Source organism: Galleria mellonella, unplaced genomic scaffold (genome assembly GCF_026898425.1).
Source record: "Galleria mellonella isolate WM207_F2 unplaced genomic scaffold, CSIRO_AGI_GalMel_v1 utg36, whole genome shotgun sequence".
Classification (NCBI taxonomy): domain Eukaryota; kingdom Metazoa; phylum Arthropoda; class Insecta; order Lepidoptera; family Pyralidae; genus Galleria; species Galleria mellonella.
In genome coordinates this window covers 3,391,560-3,412,503 of record NW_026442086.1, presented here as the reverse complement: position 1 = coordinate 3,412,503, position 20,944 = coordinate 3,391,560, and the positions used below count along the sequence as shown (strand labels likewise).

The 20,944-nt window shown below is 33.1% G+C and overlaps 2 protein-coding genes across 2 annotated transcripts; one reads left to right on the top strand and one right to left on the bottom strand.

The window, feature by feature from the left end:
- The first annotated feature begins 980 nt into the window (after positions 1-980).
- LOC113520486 (26S proteasome non-ATPase regulatory subunit 2) lies at positions 981-12,760 on the top strand. Its single transcript, XM_026905821.3, has 18 exons — positions 981-1,172; positions 1,261-1,317; positions 1,400-1,618; positions 3,119-3,204; positions 3,551-3,757; positions 4,401-4,559; positions 4,807-4,936; positions 5,271-5,496; positions 6,035-6,268; positions 7,065-7,213; positions 7,894-7,996; positions 8,174-8,340; positions 9,050-9,152; positions 9,427-9,587; positions 10,044-10,228; positions 10,791-10,996; positions 11,685-11,803; positions 12,154-12,760. Exons 1-18 carry the CDS (start codon positions 1,098-1,100, stop codon positions 12,346-12,348), a joined length of 2,781 nt encoding a protein of 926 aa, XP_026761622.1. The 5' UTR covers positions 981-1,097; the 3' UTR covers positions 12,349-12,760.
- A 4,581-nt stretch (positions 12,761-17,341) lies between these two features.
- On the bottom strand, positions 17,342-20,816 carry LOC113520634 (PRKR-interacting protein 1 homolog). The gene is made up of 4 exons (XM_026906027.3): positions 20,587-20,816; positions 20,321-20,500; positions 17,817-18,144; positions 17,342-17,726 (listed from the first exon to the last, which is right to left on the bottom strand). The coding sequence occupies exons 1-3, from the start codon at positions 20,692-20,694 to the stop codon at positions 17,869-17,871; spliced, it is 564 nt and encodes a 187-aa protein (XP_026761828.1). The 5' UTR covers positions 20,695-20,816; the 3' UTR covers positions 17,342-17,726; positions 17,817-17,868.
- Between the last annotated feature and the right edge of the window lie 128 nt (positions 20,817-20,944).

Below are 20,944 nucleotides of genomic sequence, written 5' to 3'. Positions count from 1 at the left end.
ACTATATAAGCCTGTACAAGTACTAGTATTGTAGAGTTTTTAAGCACACCTTTTATAAATATTTTAACGTTAGAATATGTTCATGTACACCTGCTCATAAATTGAGTTTTTTTTTTATTTTAAATATTAAAAGTTTTAAATATAAACCTTTTTATTCAATTTGGAATGGGCAACAAGCTGACGATCTATAATTTATTTATTTATTTATCTATTCATTAGTACAGATATGTGTACATGGCGGACTTAATGCTAAAAGCATTCTCTCCCAGTCAACCATAGGGAAGTGTCGGAATACTCGAATGCGGTACTACTAATTATTGATATACATACATACTAAAATTACATATATAAACGAATAAATATATATAAATAACAAATATACTTACACATATATGACATATACTATATTATACACGAAATTGAGAATAATATAAAGTACTTACTGCTCGGATAAAAATAAAAAGTGAGCGTGAACGCTTTTTTTGAGAGACGGTTTAGTCGATAGTCTCTTAATGGCATCAGGAAGCGCGTTCCAGAGTTGTGAAGAATGTAGGAGAAAAGAGTTTGAAGCGTAACCAGTACGGTGAGAGGGGAAAGATAATTGAAGAGTATTATTGGAACGAAGGTTACGTTCGTGAGTTTCAAAAAGATAATGGAATTTACATCTTAAGTAGTTAGGAGACTGGGGGTTTCGAAGAAGAGTGTAGTGAGTACAAAGAGTTCTAACGTTTCTGCGTTGACGAATGGAAAGCCACTTGAACTGAGACCGATATAAGGAAATGTGATCGAATTTGCGGAGGTTGAAGATAAAGCGTATGGCTTGGTTGAGGAGACGGTCCAGCTTATCGAGAAGATCTTCATTAAGATCTGGATAACACACATCAGCATAATCAATAATCGGAATAATAATATAATGAAATGTTTTAAAAAATATCGATATATAAAATAGTAGTTTTTTTTTATTTTTTATGAGGGGCACCCAGACGCCGCAGTGACTTGTCAAAATTGTAAAACTCATTGTAATCTGTGAATTGAGAAATTATAAATACATATTTTAATTCATTTCTAATACTGAAAAAATCTAAAAGGGAAATAAAATGACAGTCAAAAATAAAAATGAAGAACCCAAGAAAGAAAAAGCTGAACCTGTAGCTGCACCTAGTGATGATTTGGCAAGTATTCTAATTATTAATAATGTGCTTTTTGGTACATATCAAATTATAATGAATTATCTAACTAAATTAAATCTAATTTTTACAGTCTGAAGAAGATAAACGCCTCCAAGAGGAGCTCAACATGCTTGTTGAGAAGCTTGTGGTATTTTTTTTTAATTAATATTTAATTTTACAATGGGAATATTAGAAACGCAACCTAACTCGCACGTCCTCTTATTTTTCAGGGGAATGATGTGGAATTATACTTTCCTGCACTACAAATGTTGAGTAATCTTATCAGAACATCTACAACATCAATGACTTCTGTACCTAAACCACTTAAATTTTTGAGAGAACATTATCCAGCTCTTAAATTAGTATATGAAAAAATTCAAGATGCGAAAACAAAAAAATTTTGTGCTGATGTTGTCTCAGTTCTTGCTATGGGTGTCAGTGGCTCGCCAGTAAGTAAACTCTTCTACTCCTTCGTTTTTATGTATTCAGTTTATATCTTAATGTATAAAAATCTCTTGTCATTATGTTTATTCATTCATTCATTTATAAAACTACTGGACTGATTGTTATGATTTTTTTTAAATCTATTGTTTATATTATATACCAAAGAGCTAAAATCACCTAAAACTATACCGATGATATCTCAGATATCAGTCCTGCAAGCAGATTGAAATGGTTTTCAAACAGCTTAAAAACTGCATGGCATGGGGGGAGGATGGAATTACAGCAGAGCTTCTGTGAACAGGTGGAAAACTAGTACTTGTAGTCCTTCAGAGGTAGATCATAAAAAAGTTTGTGGCCAGAGTGATTGCATGCTACAAGAATACATATTTTAGTGAGTATATAATAGGTGACAATACTCTATTAAAGAACTATAGACTGATATTCCTTCTGAATTGTGTCTATGTACAGTTTTTGAGAGTCCTGACCAATCAACTTACAACTCACACTAAAAGCTTTTGATTCGATGGAAATATGGGCAGTAGAACAGTCCCTCCAGCAGTGCCAGATTGACTAAAGGTTTATCAATGTGTTGAGTGTATATATAGTAAATCTATGATGTCTATCCAAGTAAAGAACTAGAGTATGAAACCCATCCCAGTTCAGAAAGGTGTAAGACAGGGTGATGTCATATCCCCGAAACTCATCACAGCTGCATTGGAAGATGTTTTCAAACTCTTGGACCAGAAAAGATATGGTATAAACATCAATGGCAAATACATCACTCACCTTCGATTTGCCGATTATATAGTAAAATTATAAAAAAATTAAATTATTAAAAAAATTATATGGCAAAATCTCTGGAAGATCTGAGTACTATGCTCAATAACCTCAATGGTGTTTCTCAACAAGTAGGTCTTAAAATGATCATGGACAAGACTAAATTTATATCTAAGGTCTATGTCACACAATCGATTATGATTGAGAACACTATGCTTGAAGTTGTCTATAGGTATGTATACCTGAGATAAGTTATCCGAATAGGTAAGTCCATCTTCGACTGAGAGGTCAACCAACAAATCCAACTCGGCAGGCACTATATATATATGTATGTATATATATATATATGTATATATATATATATATATATATATATATATATATATATATATATATATGTATATATATATATATATATATATATATATATATATATATATATATATATATATATATATACGGACAAATCACACATTGAGCTAGCCCCAAAGTAAGTTCGAGACTTGTGTTATCAACGATACTATATTTATAATAAATACATATATAGATAAACATCCAAGACAATGACTGAAATGATGATAATGATTATATCCTTTGTAACAACTTGAGAAATAACAATATTCAGATGGATGTGATAAATGGCAATTGGTTGCCAGATCAGCTATTAAAGTTATAAAATGAAAGTTTTATAATAATAAAGTTATTTTTATTTAAAAAAAAAATCACAGGATGCTGCAGAGAAAAGAGAATGCCTCAAGTATTGTCTTCTTGGAACTCTGTCCAATGTGGGTGACTGGGGACATGAATATGTTAGGTAAGTCTTTTTCAATCAAATGATATGTCACCATATGGTTCCAGTATAGAATGGGCCACACCTTCCTTTCCTATGGGTGCCATAAGAGGTGATTAAGGCCTCTTTAAACATCATCAAGACCTAACTTTGGTTATCAGTCCACTTACCAAATGTGGCAACTACTAGTAAAACCCCTCTTATGAAGGATGCCTATGTTCATTACTGGACAGTTAGAGGCTGATACATATAATTATTATAAGCATAAGAATGAAAATATATTCTGAATACAGACTAGTTTTGCAGAGTACTAACAATTGTTTCCCCATTTAATAGAGATTATATAGCTTTCCTTTATTCATTTTCCTAGGCAGTTGGAGGGTGAGATAGCAGAAGAATGGAATGTAGAAAATATGGATACATTGCTACCACTTGTACGAGATGTGGTTGCTTTCGACATGCAGCATTCGGCTGAAATTCAGGCTTGTGATCTTTTGATGGAAATAGACCGTCTTGATCTTCTCACACAGCATATGGATCAAAGCAATTATCCCCGAGTCTGCCTTTATTTGATTGGGTAATGTTGTTTGAATCTATTTGTACTTTTTATATTTAAAAATATATAATTACAAAAAGATTTTGGTTTGTCAGTAAGATAACATATATGTGTGGTGACAGAATAAAAATACTGTATGCTAGCATTTTTTTCATCTCAGGATATTTTAAGAACTACCTATCCATCACACCAGCCTATAAAGTTTAATAGTCATTATTGGTTTAATTAAAATTTCATTTTCATCCTATAAAAATATATATAAGTATAAATATATATAAATAAATAAAAAATATTACTATGAATTCAGAATTCAACTCATGTACCACGGTATCACATCACTAGTATAGTTTATGTGATATTGTCCATCATATCACACTCAGATATTGATTACGATCATAAGAATAATTAATGTACTATAACCCTATTAAGTTTATGTTACACATAATGTTTGTTTGTTATTGTTGCTATTACAAGTAGAATCAAGTATCAAGTATGAATATATATATAATGAGATGAAAATCTTAAATTAATTGTGTTGTCCTTAAGATTTTATATTTATGAAAGTATTTTAAGGAAGTTATGTTCAAAATACAATTTTCATATTAGCTTGTCTTGTTCTTAACGTAATTAAAAGCAACTAATATTTATTTAAATGTAATTGCAGTTGTGCCAGTTATGTTGTGGAACCGGAATCAACACAGATACTCCAAGGTGTATTGGATACATATTTACGTTTTGGAGAGTACCCTCGGGCGTTACTCGTTGCTATGCAATTGCATGATAAAGTTAAAAGTGAAGAGGTCTTCAATGCATGCAATGATCCGTAAGTAATAAAGTTTTAATTGAACCCATAAATTTTGATAACCCATTACTAAGTTTCTAAAATATAAGTTTGTATTGTAGTTATTTATATTGTATTTACTTACATATTAAGTTTGGGAATACTCAAATATTATTATTTTTTAATACTATGCCTAAGTACGAGTACATTAAGATAATGTACAAATTCCTTTCTGCAAAAAGAAAAGTACTGCAAAAAAATAAGTCTAATATATTTAATAATTTTATAGATTGATTAAGAAACAGCTGTGCTACATGCTCGCCAGACAGTATATACCTCTTGATTTGGAGGATGAAGATCTTCGCACCATTCTTCTTAATGCACACATCAATGATCATTATTTGAGTTTAGCAAGAGAGGTAAGTCTAATCTTTTCTAAAATTTGGTATTCGCCTAATTATTAATTTCTAGTATAATAATTATATTACTCGTAATTACTACTTTGTATCTTAATATCATTTGATATCAAAAAGTCGTTGATTTAAATTCACAACTTTTTGATCAAATGATATTAAGCGAAGTTACGAGTATATGCATCATAATATATAAGATTATTACATTTTATTCACTGGACAAAACAATGGAAGAGGATAAAGTTATTAAACTATTTTAAAAACCCTTGAGCATAATCATAAGAAATTACATAAATGTTCATAACTTCATCTAAATAAAATTATTTGTATTCTATCGTAGCTTGACATAATGGAACCCAAAACTCCTGAAGAGGTGTACAAAACTTGGTTGGAATCTGCTGGGTCTGCACTCCGCCCGTCGTTACTAGCCGAACATCCTGTAGATTCTGCACGACAAAATCTTTCAGCAACATTTGTAAACGCATTTGTGAACGCAGGCTTTGGCCGCGATAAATTGGTCACAACTGAGGATGGCAATAAGTGGATGTACAAGAACAAAGACCATGGTAAGTTTATTCTTTTATTTTTTATACACATGCGAAAAATTTCAATGTTTTATTGTATTTTTTTATTTAACTTTTATTTGACTTTCATTTAAATTATGATTTTAAAAATTATGGTTAATTTTTAACTCTTCCAAGCATTGCAGGGATTTTTCTAGTTTTGACTATTGTCAGCTAATTATGTCAATTTTTACAAATATATATAAATCTATACATATAAAATTTAAAGATCAACTAATCAGTTGATGTTGTTAAATCTAACAACTCTTATTTACTAAGAACAGATGATTTGAATTCTAATGAGAAAAATTTTTTGCAGGTAAGTAGTACTTACCAACCTCGTATATATGTATAGTCCTATAGTCCTTTCATAACCACGTCGTGATGCAATCTAAGTTGAAACGTCGGCAATAAAGAAGCAGATCGTAGGTACTATGTACCTGCAAAAAAAATTTCATCACGTTAAGTTCCGATAGTGTATTTAAAATAGGTGTAAACAACGCGAAAGTTTAAAATTAACTAATATGACTGTTGTCCGCAGGTATGCTATCAGCGGCAGCGTCGCTCGGCATGATTCACTTGTGGGACGTTGACGGCGGCCTGACGCCCATCGACAAGTACTTGTACACGGCGGACGAGCACATCAAGGCGGGGGCGCTGCTTGCTCTTGGACTCGTTAACTGCGGCGTCCGGAACGAATGCGATCCCGCGCTGGCGCTGCTCTCCGACTATGTACTGCATTCCAGCTCCAATCTTAGGATTGGCAGTGTTCTAGGTAATATTATACTTATAAGTACAAGAATGAAACACCTATAACTTTGTTGTTTTATTCGTGTGTTAATTTTTTTTCAGCTAATATAATAAAATATATGTATATTTTATTATGGTTTTTGTTTAAGTGGGTAGTTAATACACCTGGGTGAATATGCAAGCTTCATAGGGAATGTCTAAATGTTAGGTTTATCGTGTCAATTCGTTAGGGATACCTTTACCCACAGATATAGACGTGTGGCATTACGACTGTTATCTTGGAAAATGACATTGCTGTTACCATTATATAAAGGCATTGCCCTAGAATTTGCTGTCTCAGATTGCAAATCTGACCACATTCCACCAGTAAATGTAAAATGTCTTCTATTTTATTGTAGTATGTACAATTTGGCGATTGCTTAACTCCCATAAGATAATAAAGATATTTTTGCTCAAAATTAATTAAAATTAAAAAAAAATTAATTCTTCTCATTTTTTTAAAAACTTATTGTTGTTAAGAATCTTTTAATAAAATATAATCTTTAGACAAAATAAATTTGTTCACTAAGATATGGTCACAACATCTTTAAATATAATATCTGCTATGTAAATTTTATGTATATGAATGTTAAACAAATCTTTACCAATATAAATGTTGTTTATCTGTTGGTGCTTTAACGGCTTAACCAATCATTATAAAATTTGAAGTATAGATATTATATGAGATGGAGAATAACATAGGCAATTTTTCTCCCGGTCAATAAACATATCTCGATCACGTAAATAAGTAAATAAATAAAGACGTGGACGTACACCCACAGGCCTGGGGATCGCGTACGCGGGCACGCAGCGCGAGGAAGTGCTGTCGCACCTGTTGCCCGTGCTAGCGGACACGGCCGCACCACCCGAGATCTGCGCCTTGGCCGCCATCTCCTGCGGACTTATCGCCGTCGGTTCTTGTAATGGAGACGTACGTATCGTATCCCAGTATGTAACTTCTCATCAATTCATTCCCATGTAGTTATTGCTGCGTCATGATGTCAGAATCATCAAATACGAGTACACCACTGCAGGAGAAGAAAAATACCGAAAAATCCTTCTCTTATGGGGCAGATTCATAGTGTGTCATCAGCCATTATCTATTCTGTTTAGGTTTTCCCCGTAGACAGTGATGTAAACTATGCACCAAATATAATAATCATTTTAACTAAATTATATTATTTAACCAGTCATGTTTACATTCGCACAGCCTCGTAATTGAGCCATTATGCATGAGAGTATGGTTTTAATCTTTTAATAAATGATAATGAGATTGTAGCCACGTTTGCGGTAATGATATACGCTGGTGCGACTCCAGTGAGGGACGATAGGCTAGAATGAAAAGACAGGTCAGTTAGCCCATTGTAACGAATACATCTGGAGTTTAGCACGATGGTTTCCAGGGGGACCTGGTATGGTATATGTTGCTTGTAATGGGACTGATAGTTCGCATTACTAACAATCCCTTCCCTCATGATAGTATGAGTAATCTTTATATATACTAGATTGAAAACCTACAATCCACTGAAAATTACACAGAAACAATCCACTACCAATGTAATGCGCTTAATTAAATGTGTTTCCTAATACTATATTGTTATATTTTTGCAGGTCACATGTGCCATCATACAGCGTCTTATTGACGACAATAAGGACTTGCATTCATCCACATACGCCAGATTCTTACATTTAGGACTTGGATTATGTTTCTTAGGTAATATTCTGTTCATTGAGTTGAGTATTTGTTGTAGTTTGTTACTATATAACAAAATATACACAATAATCGTGTGAAATTTACTAATAATAATAGTGCATTCCGTCGTGAATGACCAGTGATCGAAAATCAGCCTAAAGTGGCACTAGCCCTAAAGTACGGATCTACCGCGTGCAGGTTGTAAGGAGCGCACAGAGGCAACGATGGCGGCGCTGGAGGTTCTCCCTGAGCCGCAGCAATCTCTCTGCCAAACTACGCTTTCCATGTGCGCTTACGCGGGCACCGGTGATGTGCTCGTCGTACAGCAGATGCTGCACATCTGCTCCAAGCACTATGAGACTGAGGTAATATTGCTCTTTGTACTGTTTAAATATTAATAAATATTATCCTAGACCTCATCATCAAATGTCATCAGCTGAGGTGATATTAAGCGCCCAAACCCATATAGTAAAAAATAATGTTTTTAATAAATTTATTTCCTTCTTTGTATCACATTTATTTCTCCATAGACAAAAAAATGCTATTTTTACAAATACAAATAGCTTTATTTTGTTTGAAAATTGATATAAAGGATGGTATATAATATTTAAATATTTTTCACACTTTTCACCAAAATCTGGCATACAAAATTTATTTAATTGTGCTACTATGCTATGTTATTACTATTTTACTTATATCGTCATATAAATGTCTACATATTTACATATTAATAATAAATTATATAGGTTACAAATTACAATCAATTAATTGAGTCACATATTTAAGCGTTAAAATAATTAAAATATTCATTAAGTAAAAACATTTTTCTATCAGCTACCTTTTTAGTTTCTTTTTAAATATATTCAAGGGTAGTATTTTCATTGCGTCCATTAGTTTATTATAAATACTTATTGTCATACAGTAGGCATTTCTGCTATACAAAGCAAAAATTCAATTGATAATTAATTATATTGTCTTTGTATACAACAGTTTTATTTGTATAGGTTTTTAAGCAGCAGATTAGGAAATATTTAAATAGATAATTAAAAAAAATATATAATATATTTATTTCAGAATGAACAATCGTCAGCTGAAGATACTGCTTTTAAGAAACAAGACAAAAAAGATCCTAAGGAAGGTACCAGTTCCAGTAGCTCAAAGGACGATAAAAACAAAAGTATGTATTATGATTAAAGATATACGAAATATTTATTATACCCAAATCATAAACAACTAAATTTATGTTACTTAAAACTCAGTTTTTTTATGTACATTAAAAAAAGTAAAAATTTGTAATTTTAGTTACTACTATTTTTTTTTATTTACTTAGTTTATTTTACGCACTTGTTTCAATATAAGGACATAGTATATAGTGAACAAAAGTATAGGTTTTATTAAATTATCATTATCTAGAATTTTGGAAATATACATTACTTAAATTATGGAAACAGGCAAGTCTTCAAAAGACAGCAAAAATAAAGAAAAAGAAAAGGAGAAAGAAGCGAACAAGGAGTTGTCATCGGTGCAAGCGGTGGCCACGCTCGGCGTTGCCGTCATCGCGCTTGCAGAGGAAACCGGCGCCGAGATGTGTACGCGCATATTTGGACAGCTCGTACGTATTAATACAAAGTTAATTAATTTATTAAAATTTTAATTTTATTATATATATATTCTATCCGTATTTTTAATGAAGATAAGAGAAGATGGCTAGAGAAAATTTACTAACTTTTATAAGAATGAGTGTGTTTACCATTTCTTTGTCTTCAATAAGTGGAGTAAACAAATAATCATACAGTTTATTTAGAAAATGTCTTATAAATAAATATTTATCAATGTTAGAGATTTGATTAAATGAATTGAATTACAAATTTTTAAATTAATTATGATTCTTAGATATTTGGATAATTTTTAAAAACTTTCTACTAATATTTTTTTACACATAATTGAGTGTAATATTGATGTAAATAATTGTGATTTTGGTTGATTTGTGTTATTAACATTAAATAAATCTGTTGAACATGTATAATTTTCATAAATTATTTTTTAATTTTGCCTTAAATTTATACAGGGCCGTTATGGAGAACCCGCAGTTCGCCGCGCGGTGCCACTAGCGATCGCTCTTTGCTCAATCTCCAACCCGCAACTGGCCGTCATTGATGTGCTCAACAAATACTCTCATGACTCCGATAATGACGTCGCATACAATGCTATCTTTGCTATGGGACTCGTAGGCGCTGGCACCAATAACGCAAGGTTATCTCTTCAACCTACTTTCTCTATTTTCTTTAAGTAAGAGATTGTCCAACTAATACAATCCTTTTGTACCTATTGTATATCTTAATTTTTCTACACATAGTATTTATTGTGAATTTTTATATTTTAATAATTTACGGTTAAGCTTGCATAGGTGTCTACACTTTTTCAGTTTCGATTGTGCAGAATTGATATAATGATACTACCTATACATGAGAGATCTGTTCTAGCCTTGGGACTAATCTACTCTAGATGTCAAAGCACTTATTGAATGTGCCAAGTATGTTGTTCAAATAAATGATAATGGAATGGTAATCCTGTCTACATTATCAGTATATTTTGACGGGGCACCATTGAAAGATGATAGGTGAGGATGAAAACAGGTGAAAATAAATTAGCTCTTTATGATGAATATACCTGGAATTCAGTATGATAATTTTTAGTGTGGACCATGGGGAGATCGATCTGGCAGTGTATATTGCTAGCAATGGGGCTGGTAGTCCACATTATTGAATTATGAGTATGCATAATATGTTATGTACATATGGTGCATGTTGTGCAGGCTGGCGACGATGCTGCGCGCGCTGGCTCTGTACCATGGCAAATCGCCTGTGCACCTGTTCATGGTGCGACTGGCGCAAGGCCTGTGTCACGCGGGCAAGGGCACGGTCACGCTGTGCCCTGCGCACGCTGACCGCCGTCTGCTCAACCAGCCCGCGCTCGCCGGCCTGCTCGTCGTGCTCACCGCCTTCCTCGACTGCAAGAATAGTTAGTGCTCCTTCTGTTTTATTCATCTTGTTAAATATATAAATAAATAATTCAATGTTTGTTGACATAATCGTGATTTACCAATTTCAACAGACTAATAAAAGGAAGGTTCTCTTTTTTATCTGAAAGGATATACTTACAAATTGGTCCCATAGAAATTTTATCAAAATTAGTCCAGGACTTTTTTTAAACCAAAATAATTTATTTTTCCACAATGTAAGTCAGTATTTTTTTGTACAACACAATCTTAAATTATTTTTTCCCCATTTCTTTGTCATAATGAACAATTGAAATTTGAACTAATTTTAGTCCAAGATATTTACTAACATTATAAGTGTAGCAGTGAATTTGTTTATTTGTTACCCATAATGGCTCAACCAATAGTCATAGAGTATATTTCAGATGGGGAATGGCCTATAAAAGATATACATAGAATACTTTTTGTCCCAGTCATGCAGATAAATACTACTAATTATACAATATATATAGACAGTAAAACATCCAAAAGTAATAAATAAATTATGATTCTATCTACAAAAATTAATAAGTAGTAAATACTTTTTAAATATATATGAGGTAACTATTTATTTATTTACCTTTGAAGAATCCCATACTGTATGCCAAAGAGAACCACAATTAGATTATTTTTGTTGTCCAATTGCATTAGTTTTAATTATTTTTATTACAGTAATTCTGGGCAAATCTCATTACTTATTGTATGTGTTGGCGACTGCTATGCAACCTCGGTGGCTCGTCACCCTTGATGAAAACCTTCAGCCTCTGAACGTCAGTGTACGCGTTGGTCAGGTATGAAAACATTTTGTTAAAAAAAGGTTTTTTTATCTTTTTTTTTTTTTTGTTTATTCACGACTAACAACTTGAAAAAAAAAACTATAGACAATAAAGCTTGTGCATTAAATTTTTATGCGTGGAAGTCACTGAACAGGTGATCTTTTATTTCAGTCAGGCACAAGTTACTTGCCGGTATCAATAAAAAAAAATTCTGATATTAGACATTTTTCAGTTTAGATAACACTTGTTATAACAAAACTTAATTCTATTAGTTTGTATTCTAATGATGTATGAAATTACCAGCTTCAAACTGCTTTTGATAATTAAAGTTCAAATTTTAAACTTGTGTTAAAAAAAAATTTCAGGCTGTTGACGTAATCGGCAAAGCTGGTACTCCAAAGACCATAGCCGGCTCCCACACGCATACTACCCCAGTTTTGCTGTCATTTGGCGAGCGCGCAGAACTCGCTACCGATGAGTATATCCCATTGTCGCCCGTCATGGAAGGCTTCGTCATATTAAAAAAGAACGAAGACAGTGTCATGGCCTCTGTCCAATAGAAGCTAAATAATTAACTCGCATTATACGTGTATTATTTTTGTTTTTAAAATAAATTAATTATAATTAATAATAAAATTGTGTTTACTCCAATTTCTATTGTTGTGTAGTCAAAATGTTAGACTTAAAAAGCGCAATGAAAAAAAAAAGAGTACAAGAACAGATAACCGAATTCCAATATAATCATGAAGAAAATACTATTTGAAAATATACTGTTTAGTAGCTCTGTTATAATATTATTGTAGCAATGTCCCATATACTGTTAAAAACTGTTTGTCCCGTATACTGCTACAGTTTTATAGTTCACAGATAATTTAGTAAAAATAAGATCATATCCATCTCTGTAAATGTGTAATGACATTCTCTAAACTGATATATTTTTTCAATTATAACCCATTAAACAGACAAAACCGATCACGTTTTATTTTTTTCTTATTTTAACTTCGACTTTTTAGGGTAGCCATTAGCCATTTTCAAGTTTAATTTAAAAGCAGGGAAATCAACACGGAATAAAGTGGCAGAAAATTTAGGGATAGAATTACAGGATTAGGAAAGTTGAACGAGAAGTATTTAATCGTAGAATAATAAATTAATATTGTAGTGTCCGGGCCGTCCGTGACACCGTGTGAATAAAAATACAATTAAATAATCAAACATCTTTTCTATATTTTTTAAAAAAATGCAATTTAACACGTTCGGTGCGAGTGTCGAGTATGCCTCGACGGAGCTTATCCCTTCCCCCGGCCTACCGCCGAGGGTGCCTCGACGCTGGGTTTTTCATTTCAAATATATCCCACCGCTTGTAGCGCGCACAAACGGTGGGATATATTTGAAAGCGTGTGCCGACTACGCCTCGACAAAGCTTTTTTTAATTGAAAAACGTAATTATAATTTTTTTAAATATTTTATATGTGTATTTGGGTGCAGAAAGAATATTTTAAGAAAAAAAAAAGTGCTCGCATTTCGGAAGACCCCGGCAAATACAGTGCCGCACCGAACGTGTTAACTTGTTTTACAAAACCACTTAATATTATAATAATTAACCAACAACCAAAATTAACTTCGTTCTACCATAGATTTATAATTTCTTCTTGCCATAGATTCAATATTTATTCTTACCATAGATAAATTATCTGTCTATTATAAACATCATTTTAAATATACATCAAATATAGTAAATGAATATAAATTTATATATAGAATATTATGTAAACAGAATAGATATAAAACTATCATCATCATTTCAGCCATTATCCATCCACTGCTGGACATAAGCCTCCCCCATAGACTCCATAGTCATTAATAACAATAAACTGCTGACTCCCTGCAATGCATTTCAGGTTGTCACTCCATCTAGTGGGTGGTCGTTCTACACTATGTTTACCCGTACGCAGTCGTTACTCTAGAACCTTTCTTCCCTATCGGTTGTCAGTTCTTCGAACTATGTGACCAGCCCATTGCCAATTTAGCTTGCTTATCCTTCAGACTATGTCGGTTATTTTAGTTCTTCTGCGGATATCCTAGTTTCGGATTCTATTACGCAAAGAGACTGAGCATAACCCCCTCCATAGCCCGCTGAGTAACTTGAAGTTTTTGCATACGGGCAATCGTGTAAGACTATGTTTCAGTTCTTTAAGTTGTCACTGGCAACATGCATTGGTTAAAGATCTTCGTCTTCAAATTGTGTAGATGAAAAGATGTGGCTTAGTTTCCCGAACGCTGCCCAGCCAAGTTGGATTCGTCGGTTGATCTCTCGGTTGAAGATGTACTTACTCATTCAGACAACTTGTCCCAGGTATACATACTCATCGACAACTTCGAGAGTAGTGTTCTCAATCATAATCGGTATAGGTATGGCATGGACGTTAGATATGATTTTAGTCTTGTCCATGTTCATCTTAAGACCCTCCTGTTGAGAAACATCATTTAGCTCATTGAGTATAGTACTGAGATCCTCCAGGGATTTCGCCATAATTACTATGTCATCGGCAAATCGAAGGTGAGTGATGATGTTTATACCATATCTTTTCCAGTCCAAAAGTTTGAAAACATCTTCCAAAGCAGCTGTGACGAGTTTCGGGGATATGACGTCACCCTGTCTTACACCTTTCTGTACTGGGATGGGTTTCGTACTCGGATAGACATCGTAACCTTACTGTACATACACTTCAATATACCTATAGTCAATCTGGCATCGCTGGAGGGACTGTAGTACCGCCCATGTCTCGACCGAATCAAAGACTTTCATAGTCTACGCCAGACATAGTGGCAGATTATACTCTTCGGTCTTCTATGTAATTTACCGTAGCATATATATGTAGTCTATGGTACCAAAGCCTTTTTGGAAGTCGGCTTATTCGGGTGGCTGGAAGTCGTCGAGTTTGCGCGTAAGACGATTGGTCAGGGCTCTAGAAAACAGTATATAGACGCGATTCAGTAGGGATATCGGTATATAGTTCTTCAATAGGGTATTGTCACCCTTCTTGAAGAGCAGGACTACCGCACTTCTCTACACCTCTGGCATAACAATGTTATGGATGACGAAATTAAATAGCCTCTAAAGGACTAGAAGTACAGGTTTTCCACTCTCTCTCAAAAGCTCTGCTATTATTCCGTCCTTCCCGTTGTTAAGCTGTTTCAAAGCCATTTCAATCTTCTACAAACTGACGTCCAGGATATCATCGGTATAGTGTCGGGTTACTTTAGATCGTTATTTGTATTGGTATGTGGTGTTAACGACGTTGTGTATAGCTGCCAATAGAACTTCTAAATATATTCTATATAACTATATATAATTTTATATATTTATATCATTATTTACTATAAAATCAAAATGGATTCTGTAAAATGATAAGTTGCAATAGTTCTTCTTCTTTCAATTTAAATGGCTGCCACCAATTTTGATTAGTGATTCCGCCAACATCATGGTCTAATGCACGGTGAGATATTCTTGTTTCTGTGGTTCTTGAATCTGGCCGGTAGTGAACAGTATGGCTTGGTGTTGAGATTGAATGCTAAAAACGAATACAATACAGAATATTAGTACCAATAAGGGTGAATTGACAAGTGTTAGTACAGGTAACATTAATAATAAAGAGACGATACCTGTAAGAGGGACAACATGAAAGGCCAATGCGACTTTAGGGAGTCTACTATAATTTCAAATTATTTAGGGCAACAAATTTTGCTAGTATTTTGACTGATGGAGAGTGGACTAACGTTAAAAGATATGGAATATTGATAGGACGGGGTATCTCATGGGGTAACAGTTTTGAGCAGTCAAAAAACAGATGTTCCAGCGTTCCTTCGTCTAAACCACATTCACATAAAGAGTGGTCACGTACTATAATCTTGTGTAAGAATGTAGGGGTACAAGCATGCCCTAAACGAAGGCGGCATATTACCGATGTAACCCATTTCCGCACCCATCTCCATCATGTTTACAATGGAGATGGGTCACATATATATATATATACTCAAATACTTACACTGCCACCAAATCGGGACAAAAGCACAAAATCTCAGCACAATTAGAAGCTTAAAACAGTAAAAAAATGCGAACATGTGCCAAACTAACACACTTCCGAAGGCAGAATCTTGCAATAGTTTAATAAGACATTAATATTTGTTACGGGACGGAGACTTTAGGAATATTAAGGGATTGCGAATGATTGTAGAGATAGGATAAAAAAATATAATTTAAATTTTCCATGTTATAAAAGATGATCTATAATAACCTAGTAATTACTTGCTCCGTGGCTATATTCATGCATATCTAATTATTATCTGAAAGGAAGGTAGTTTTAAAATATTTCTATTTTAATAAATTCTTGGCGCCTAACCAACGCACTGGAATAATTTTGGCATAAAAATGTTTGAATTATGGGAAATTCTTGTGATAGTTGCAGCTACATTAGTAGTTATTGCCATTTTGGTTTTAGGGTATGTACCTTATTTTGTATCTTGAGAAAGTATATAATCTTGCTTACAAGATCAACATAAATTTTTTATGTGTTAACAAATAAAAAAAAAAGTATAAATTTAATAAAATCTGTAGATACACGACCAAGATGGGAATAATCCTGAAAAACCATTAAAAAAGAATAAAAAAAATTGTTGAAGTTGAAAAGCCTACTTATATATGGACAAATCTAATATATATATTGAGCACTTCCATTATTATTGAAGTCTGTTGGAAAATAAAAACTACATCAATAAGGACCGTAAATAATTCAGTCCCGATCTTTAACTAGTAGACAAGTATAGTACACCTAATGCTTATTTTGTGAAATTTAGAATTGTTTCGCAAAATTGATAATTTTTCATAAAAATATTAATGAGATTTTATTTCTTAACAGAATTATTATTTTGCCTTGTTGTACGCGCAGCAATGGCCACTTACCTACACGACCTTGGTGGCAAAGCTCATCACAATTGGGTGAGCATGTCTCTTCCGGATCAATACCACCTATTCCCCTTTATCTCTTTAAGTAATTAATTCTCTATATAGTATCTATTTGTGTCTGTTTATTTTTTTCCTTTTAATACAGTCTCGATATATATATGTGTGTTTTTATGTTGGGATGGCCTAAAAAAAAGATCTACAAATACAGGAATGACATAATGTAATTTTATATAAATATTTAATTTTATTTAAATACCTACACAATTGGGACTTAAACCGATTACCTTTGCAAGAAAATAGTACCGTTAGTTGAATAATGTAGGTAACAAGAAATTATGTATGTAAAAGAGTGACGAACAATATTAGAGTGTTATTGAATAAATACTCAATAAAAACTGTATACACACTACTCTCAAAAATCGCGAAACTTCTGCACTCACTTAAAGGTACGCCTCAATAACAAATACTAGGCGTTTAAAAGATAGACTGTAGCTGTGGTAGCTCGTATATAGGCCAAACTAAACGGACCATAGCTGAAAGGGTCAATGAACACATAGGTAGCGGCAGTCAAAAACAGGCAAACAAATAAATCGGCGATCGCATAACATTTATTAAATAGCTCTACTAATCACTGGATTGAGCTGCATGACCCGAAGTTATATTCGGATAATACGTAAAACAATTGAAATTAGAAAAAAATCAATAGGGAAAATGGATAAAGGCTTTTAACAGCATGGGACCAGGACCCAGTGATTAATACACTAAAAACACGCGATAATTTTTATAAACGCAGTATGGGTACCGTGAGGTTTGTAGGATGGATCTAGATAATAAAAGTGACATTATGAGGATGCCAAGGCTGCGCGGGCTGCTAGACGAAGACACCGCTCACTTCAGTCCTGTCGTGACCACGACGTGGTGCAATCCACGTCGAAACGTCGGTAATAAAGAAACAGGTATGTAGGTACTATATACCTGCAAAGGTTATTCATTGCGTTAAGTCATTTAAAATATGTGTAAACAACGCGAAATTATTAACTTATTACTCAAATGAAAAAACCAAACCTTTTATAAAACAAATTAAGTGTATTTATTTTGTGATATCTCAAAGATTCTTTTATTCTAATACAACTGTTGTTTCTTCTTTTTCTTCTGCTGCCTTGTGTTTATTGCTTTCACTGTCTTCTTGTGTTTTACCTTCTTCTTCCTCTTCACTACTGCTATCTGACTGGGAAGATACTGTTTGTTTAGTATCATCTAGTTTTCGTATTTTGCCTTTTACTTTAGCTTTACTTTTTTTCTTTAATCTTTTTGCCCTTTTCTTTGCTGTTTTCTCTTCAGCAATTTTTTTATTTTCCTCAATCTTTCTGTGATATTCTTCATCAAGTTTTTCCTATAAATTAGAAAAAAGTTAAAATTAATTTGAATATAAATAATATAACTATACTATTGTAGATATGTTTTATAGTTATATTTAACATTTTTATTAAATATGTGAACATTGTTTTGCCATTAGATTGAATTATGTTGAACTTTAGTGATATCTAGTTTTTGATTATCATCATCATTATCACTATATAGTATAAAACAAAGTCGGTGTCGCTGTGTCTGTCCCTATGTATGCTTAAATCTTTACAACTTTTTAAAGCGGATTTTTTTAAAAGATAGAGTGACTCAAGAGGATGGTTTATATGTATAATACATGCATAATATTGTAGAGAAACATTGATAAATTTAGAGGTTTCTAATGTGATATCGTAAATAAACACATTTTTTGGGCTTACATTGCAAACGCTAGCTGAATCCCACGAGATACATCAAAATAATGTACTACAGTATTGTACACCTTAAAAAGGTCAACAAATAATTCCGCGATGACATATGCTTATCTCTTAAGGATAACCCACAATAACCATTTTTTATCCTTTACATTTTACGGGAAAATAGCTTATTCATGAAGTAATTTTAAGCAATACAGCATTAATTTTTATCCAATTAAGTACCTTAAATACATTGTCTATTTAATAAAGATCATTATGGTTCTTTACAGCATGTGATTTACATGAATATTTCCGAAGATATTACAGATTTAAAATGCAGGAATATAGTGGTGCGGCGGTACCGGCCCGGCCGGCGGCGTGAGATTATAAAAAGTGGGTCGAAGGCCGCACTTCGCCCTATTGCACTTTGTCATGTTTGTATTGGCTAATAACAAAAAAAAGCGGAGGGGGGGAGGGATTGTAAGCAATGGAGTTTCACAGGCCTATTGCTAGCAATATGCCTTATTAGGTCGACCTCCACGTGGTTCCCCTTGGAAACCATCATGAACAATTCTTATTGAATTCATCATAATGGGCTAGCTAACCTACTTCATCCTCATCTATCATCCTTCACTGGTGCCCCGCAGGTGAATACTGATAGCGCGGGTGGGGTTACCACTCCATTATCACCCATTAAAAAAAACAACAAACAAGCTGTAAACATTGTTTATAAGGGCATTCTGTAGTAGATAGGTATATTTAGTATCCATTATTACATTGCACCCATGGGAAGCTGGGGTGGGTGGCTATTTATTAATACAATCTTTTTTTATGACTAGAAAAACAAATACCTTAGATTTTCTAGTCATAATTAAGAATATGTAATATGGATATACTGTTAATAAATTGCTGATAATAGTATTATAAATAGGATAAGTAAGCTAAAGTGGCAATGGGCTATTGACATAGCTAAAAAAATCAATGAACTATGGGGAATAAAGGTTCTTGAGTAGTGACCTCATATAGGCAAATGCAGTGTAGGATGACTCTCCACTAGATGAAGTGACACCTTTAAATGCATTGCAGGAAGTCAGTGGATGCAAACGGCTTAGGACCGTTCCTTATAACAGTCTATGGGGATGGCCTATGTTCAGCAGTGGATGGCTGAATTGATGATGATAGGAGCAATTTATTGTACATTTAATAATAGTAATTTAATTCCTATAATCTGGACACAGAACTTAATAAAAATGTAAATAAACAAATAATTAAGTTGAACATAAGACAATACTGATGACCAAATATAGTACAAATAAAAAATAATTCATTTAATGTTTCTATAATTTGAACAAAACTTTGTTAACTTTTTTTTTAATGGGTGAATATAGAATGGTGCCAGTGACAGATGGTAGATGGAGATAAAAGCAGGTCAGTTAAGTCATTGTGATGGATTTTACAAGAATTAATCATGATGGCCTCCAGAGGAAACCACATGAAAGTCGACCTGACAAGGTACATTGTTAGCAATAGGAATTATGTCCTCATTCCTAATAATCCCGTCTCACTAATGTTACTATTAAGATATACAATGGGGCTATAAGTAAGAACTAGTTGTATCCCACTGCTCCTCCTACATTAATCCATATATAAAGTATCTTATATGCTAGGATAAAATAGTTTGTATTTATCTGTGTACCAAATTTCATTAAAATGCGTTTAGTAGTTTTTGGGTTATAGTATAATAAGAATACATCCTCAAAAACTTTCATATTATAATAATACAGTAGGATTAATAAAGAATTACATTACCTTTTCACTTTTTTCTTGTATAAATTTTTGCCTAGCATACTCTTTTCTTCTTAAATGTCGATAAACATGAAATTCTCCAGAACCAGCCCCTGCACTGGATCCCATAACGTTGCGGACGAAATCTGGCGCAGAAGGCAAAGATTTTGGCTTTGGCGGATCAGGTATTACTACTGGTTTTTCCTTAAAAATATAATAACATTAAAATTCATGTCGATGAATACCAAAATGATTGAAAATTATTAATCGTAATATAAGTATCGACTTACAGGGTTTTTCATCAGTTTTTCTAATTTCAGCCTTTGAAGGTCAGTAGCATTTTTTATTACAATTGGTTTTTTAACTTCACCATTTTCTTCTTTATCATTATCAACCATTTTTATATGTTACTAGATTTTTATTAAATTATAGTAAATAAATAAATGTCAGTCTGAACTTCGAAAAAGCAACATGCATTTTATAAGTTCGTAGACTATTGCAACTCTCACAACATAGTGATTATTTATTCTGTGGTATCGTCATTTGTTCAGATCGTTAATCGATTTTAGGCATAGATATATAATACTAATATTAAGATTGACTTGACGTAATACGAATACAAAGGTTGGCAAAATGTTATTATATTAA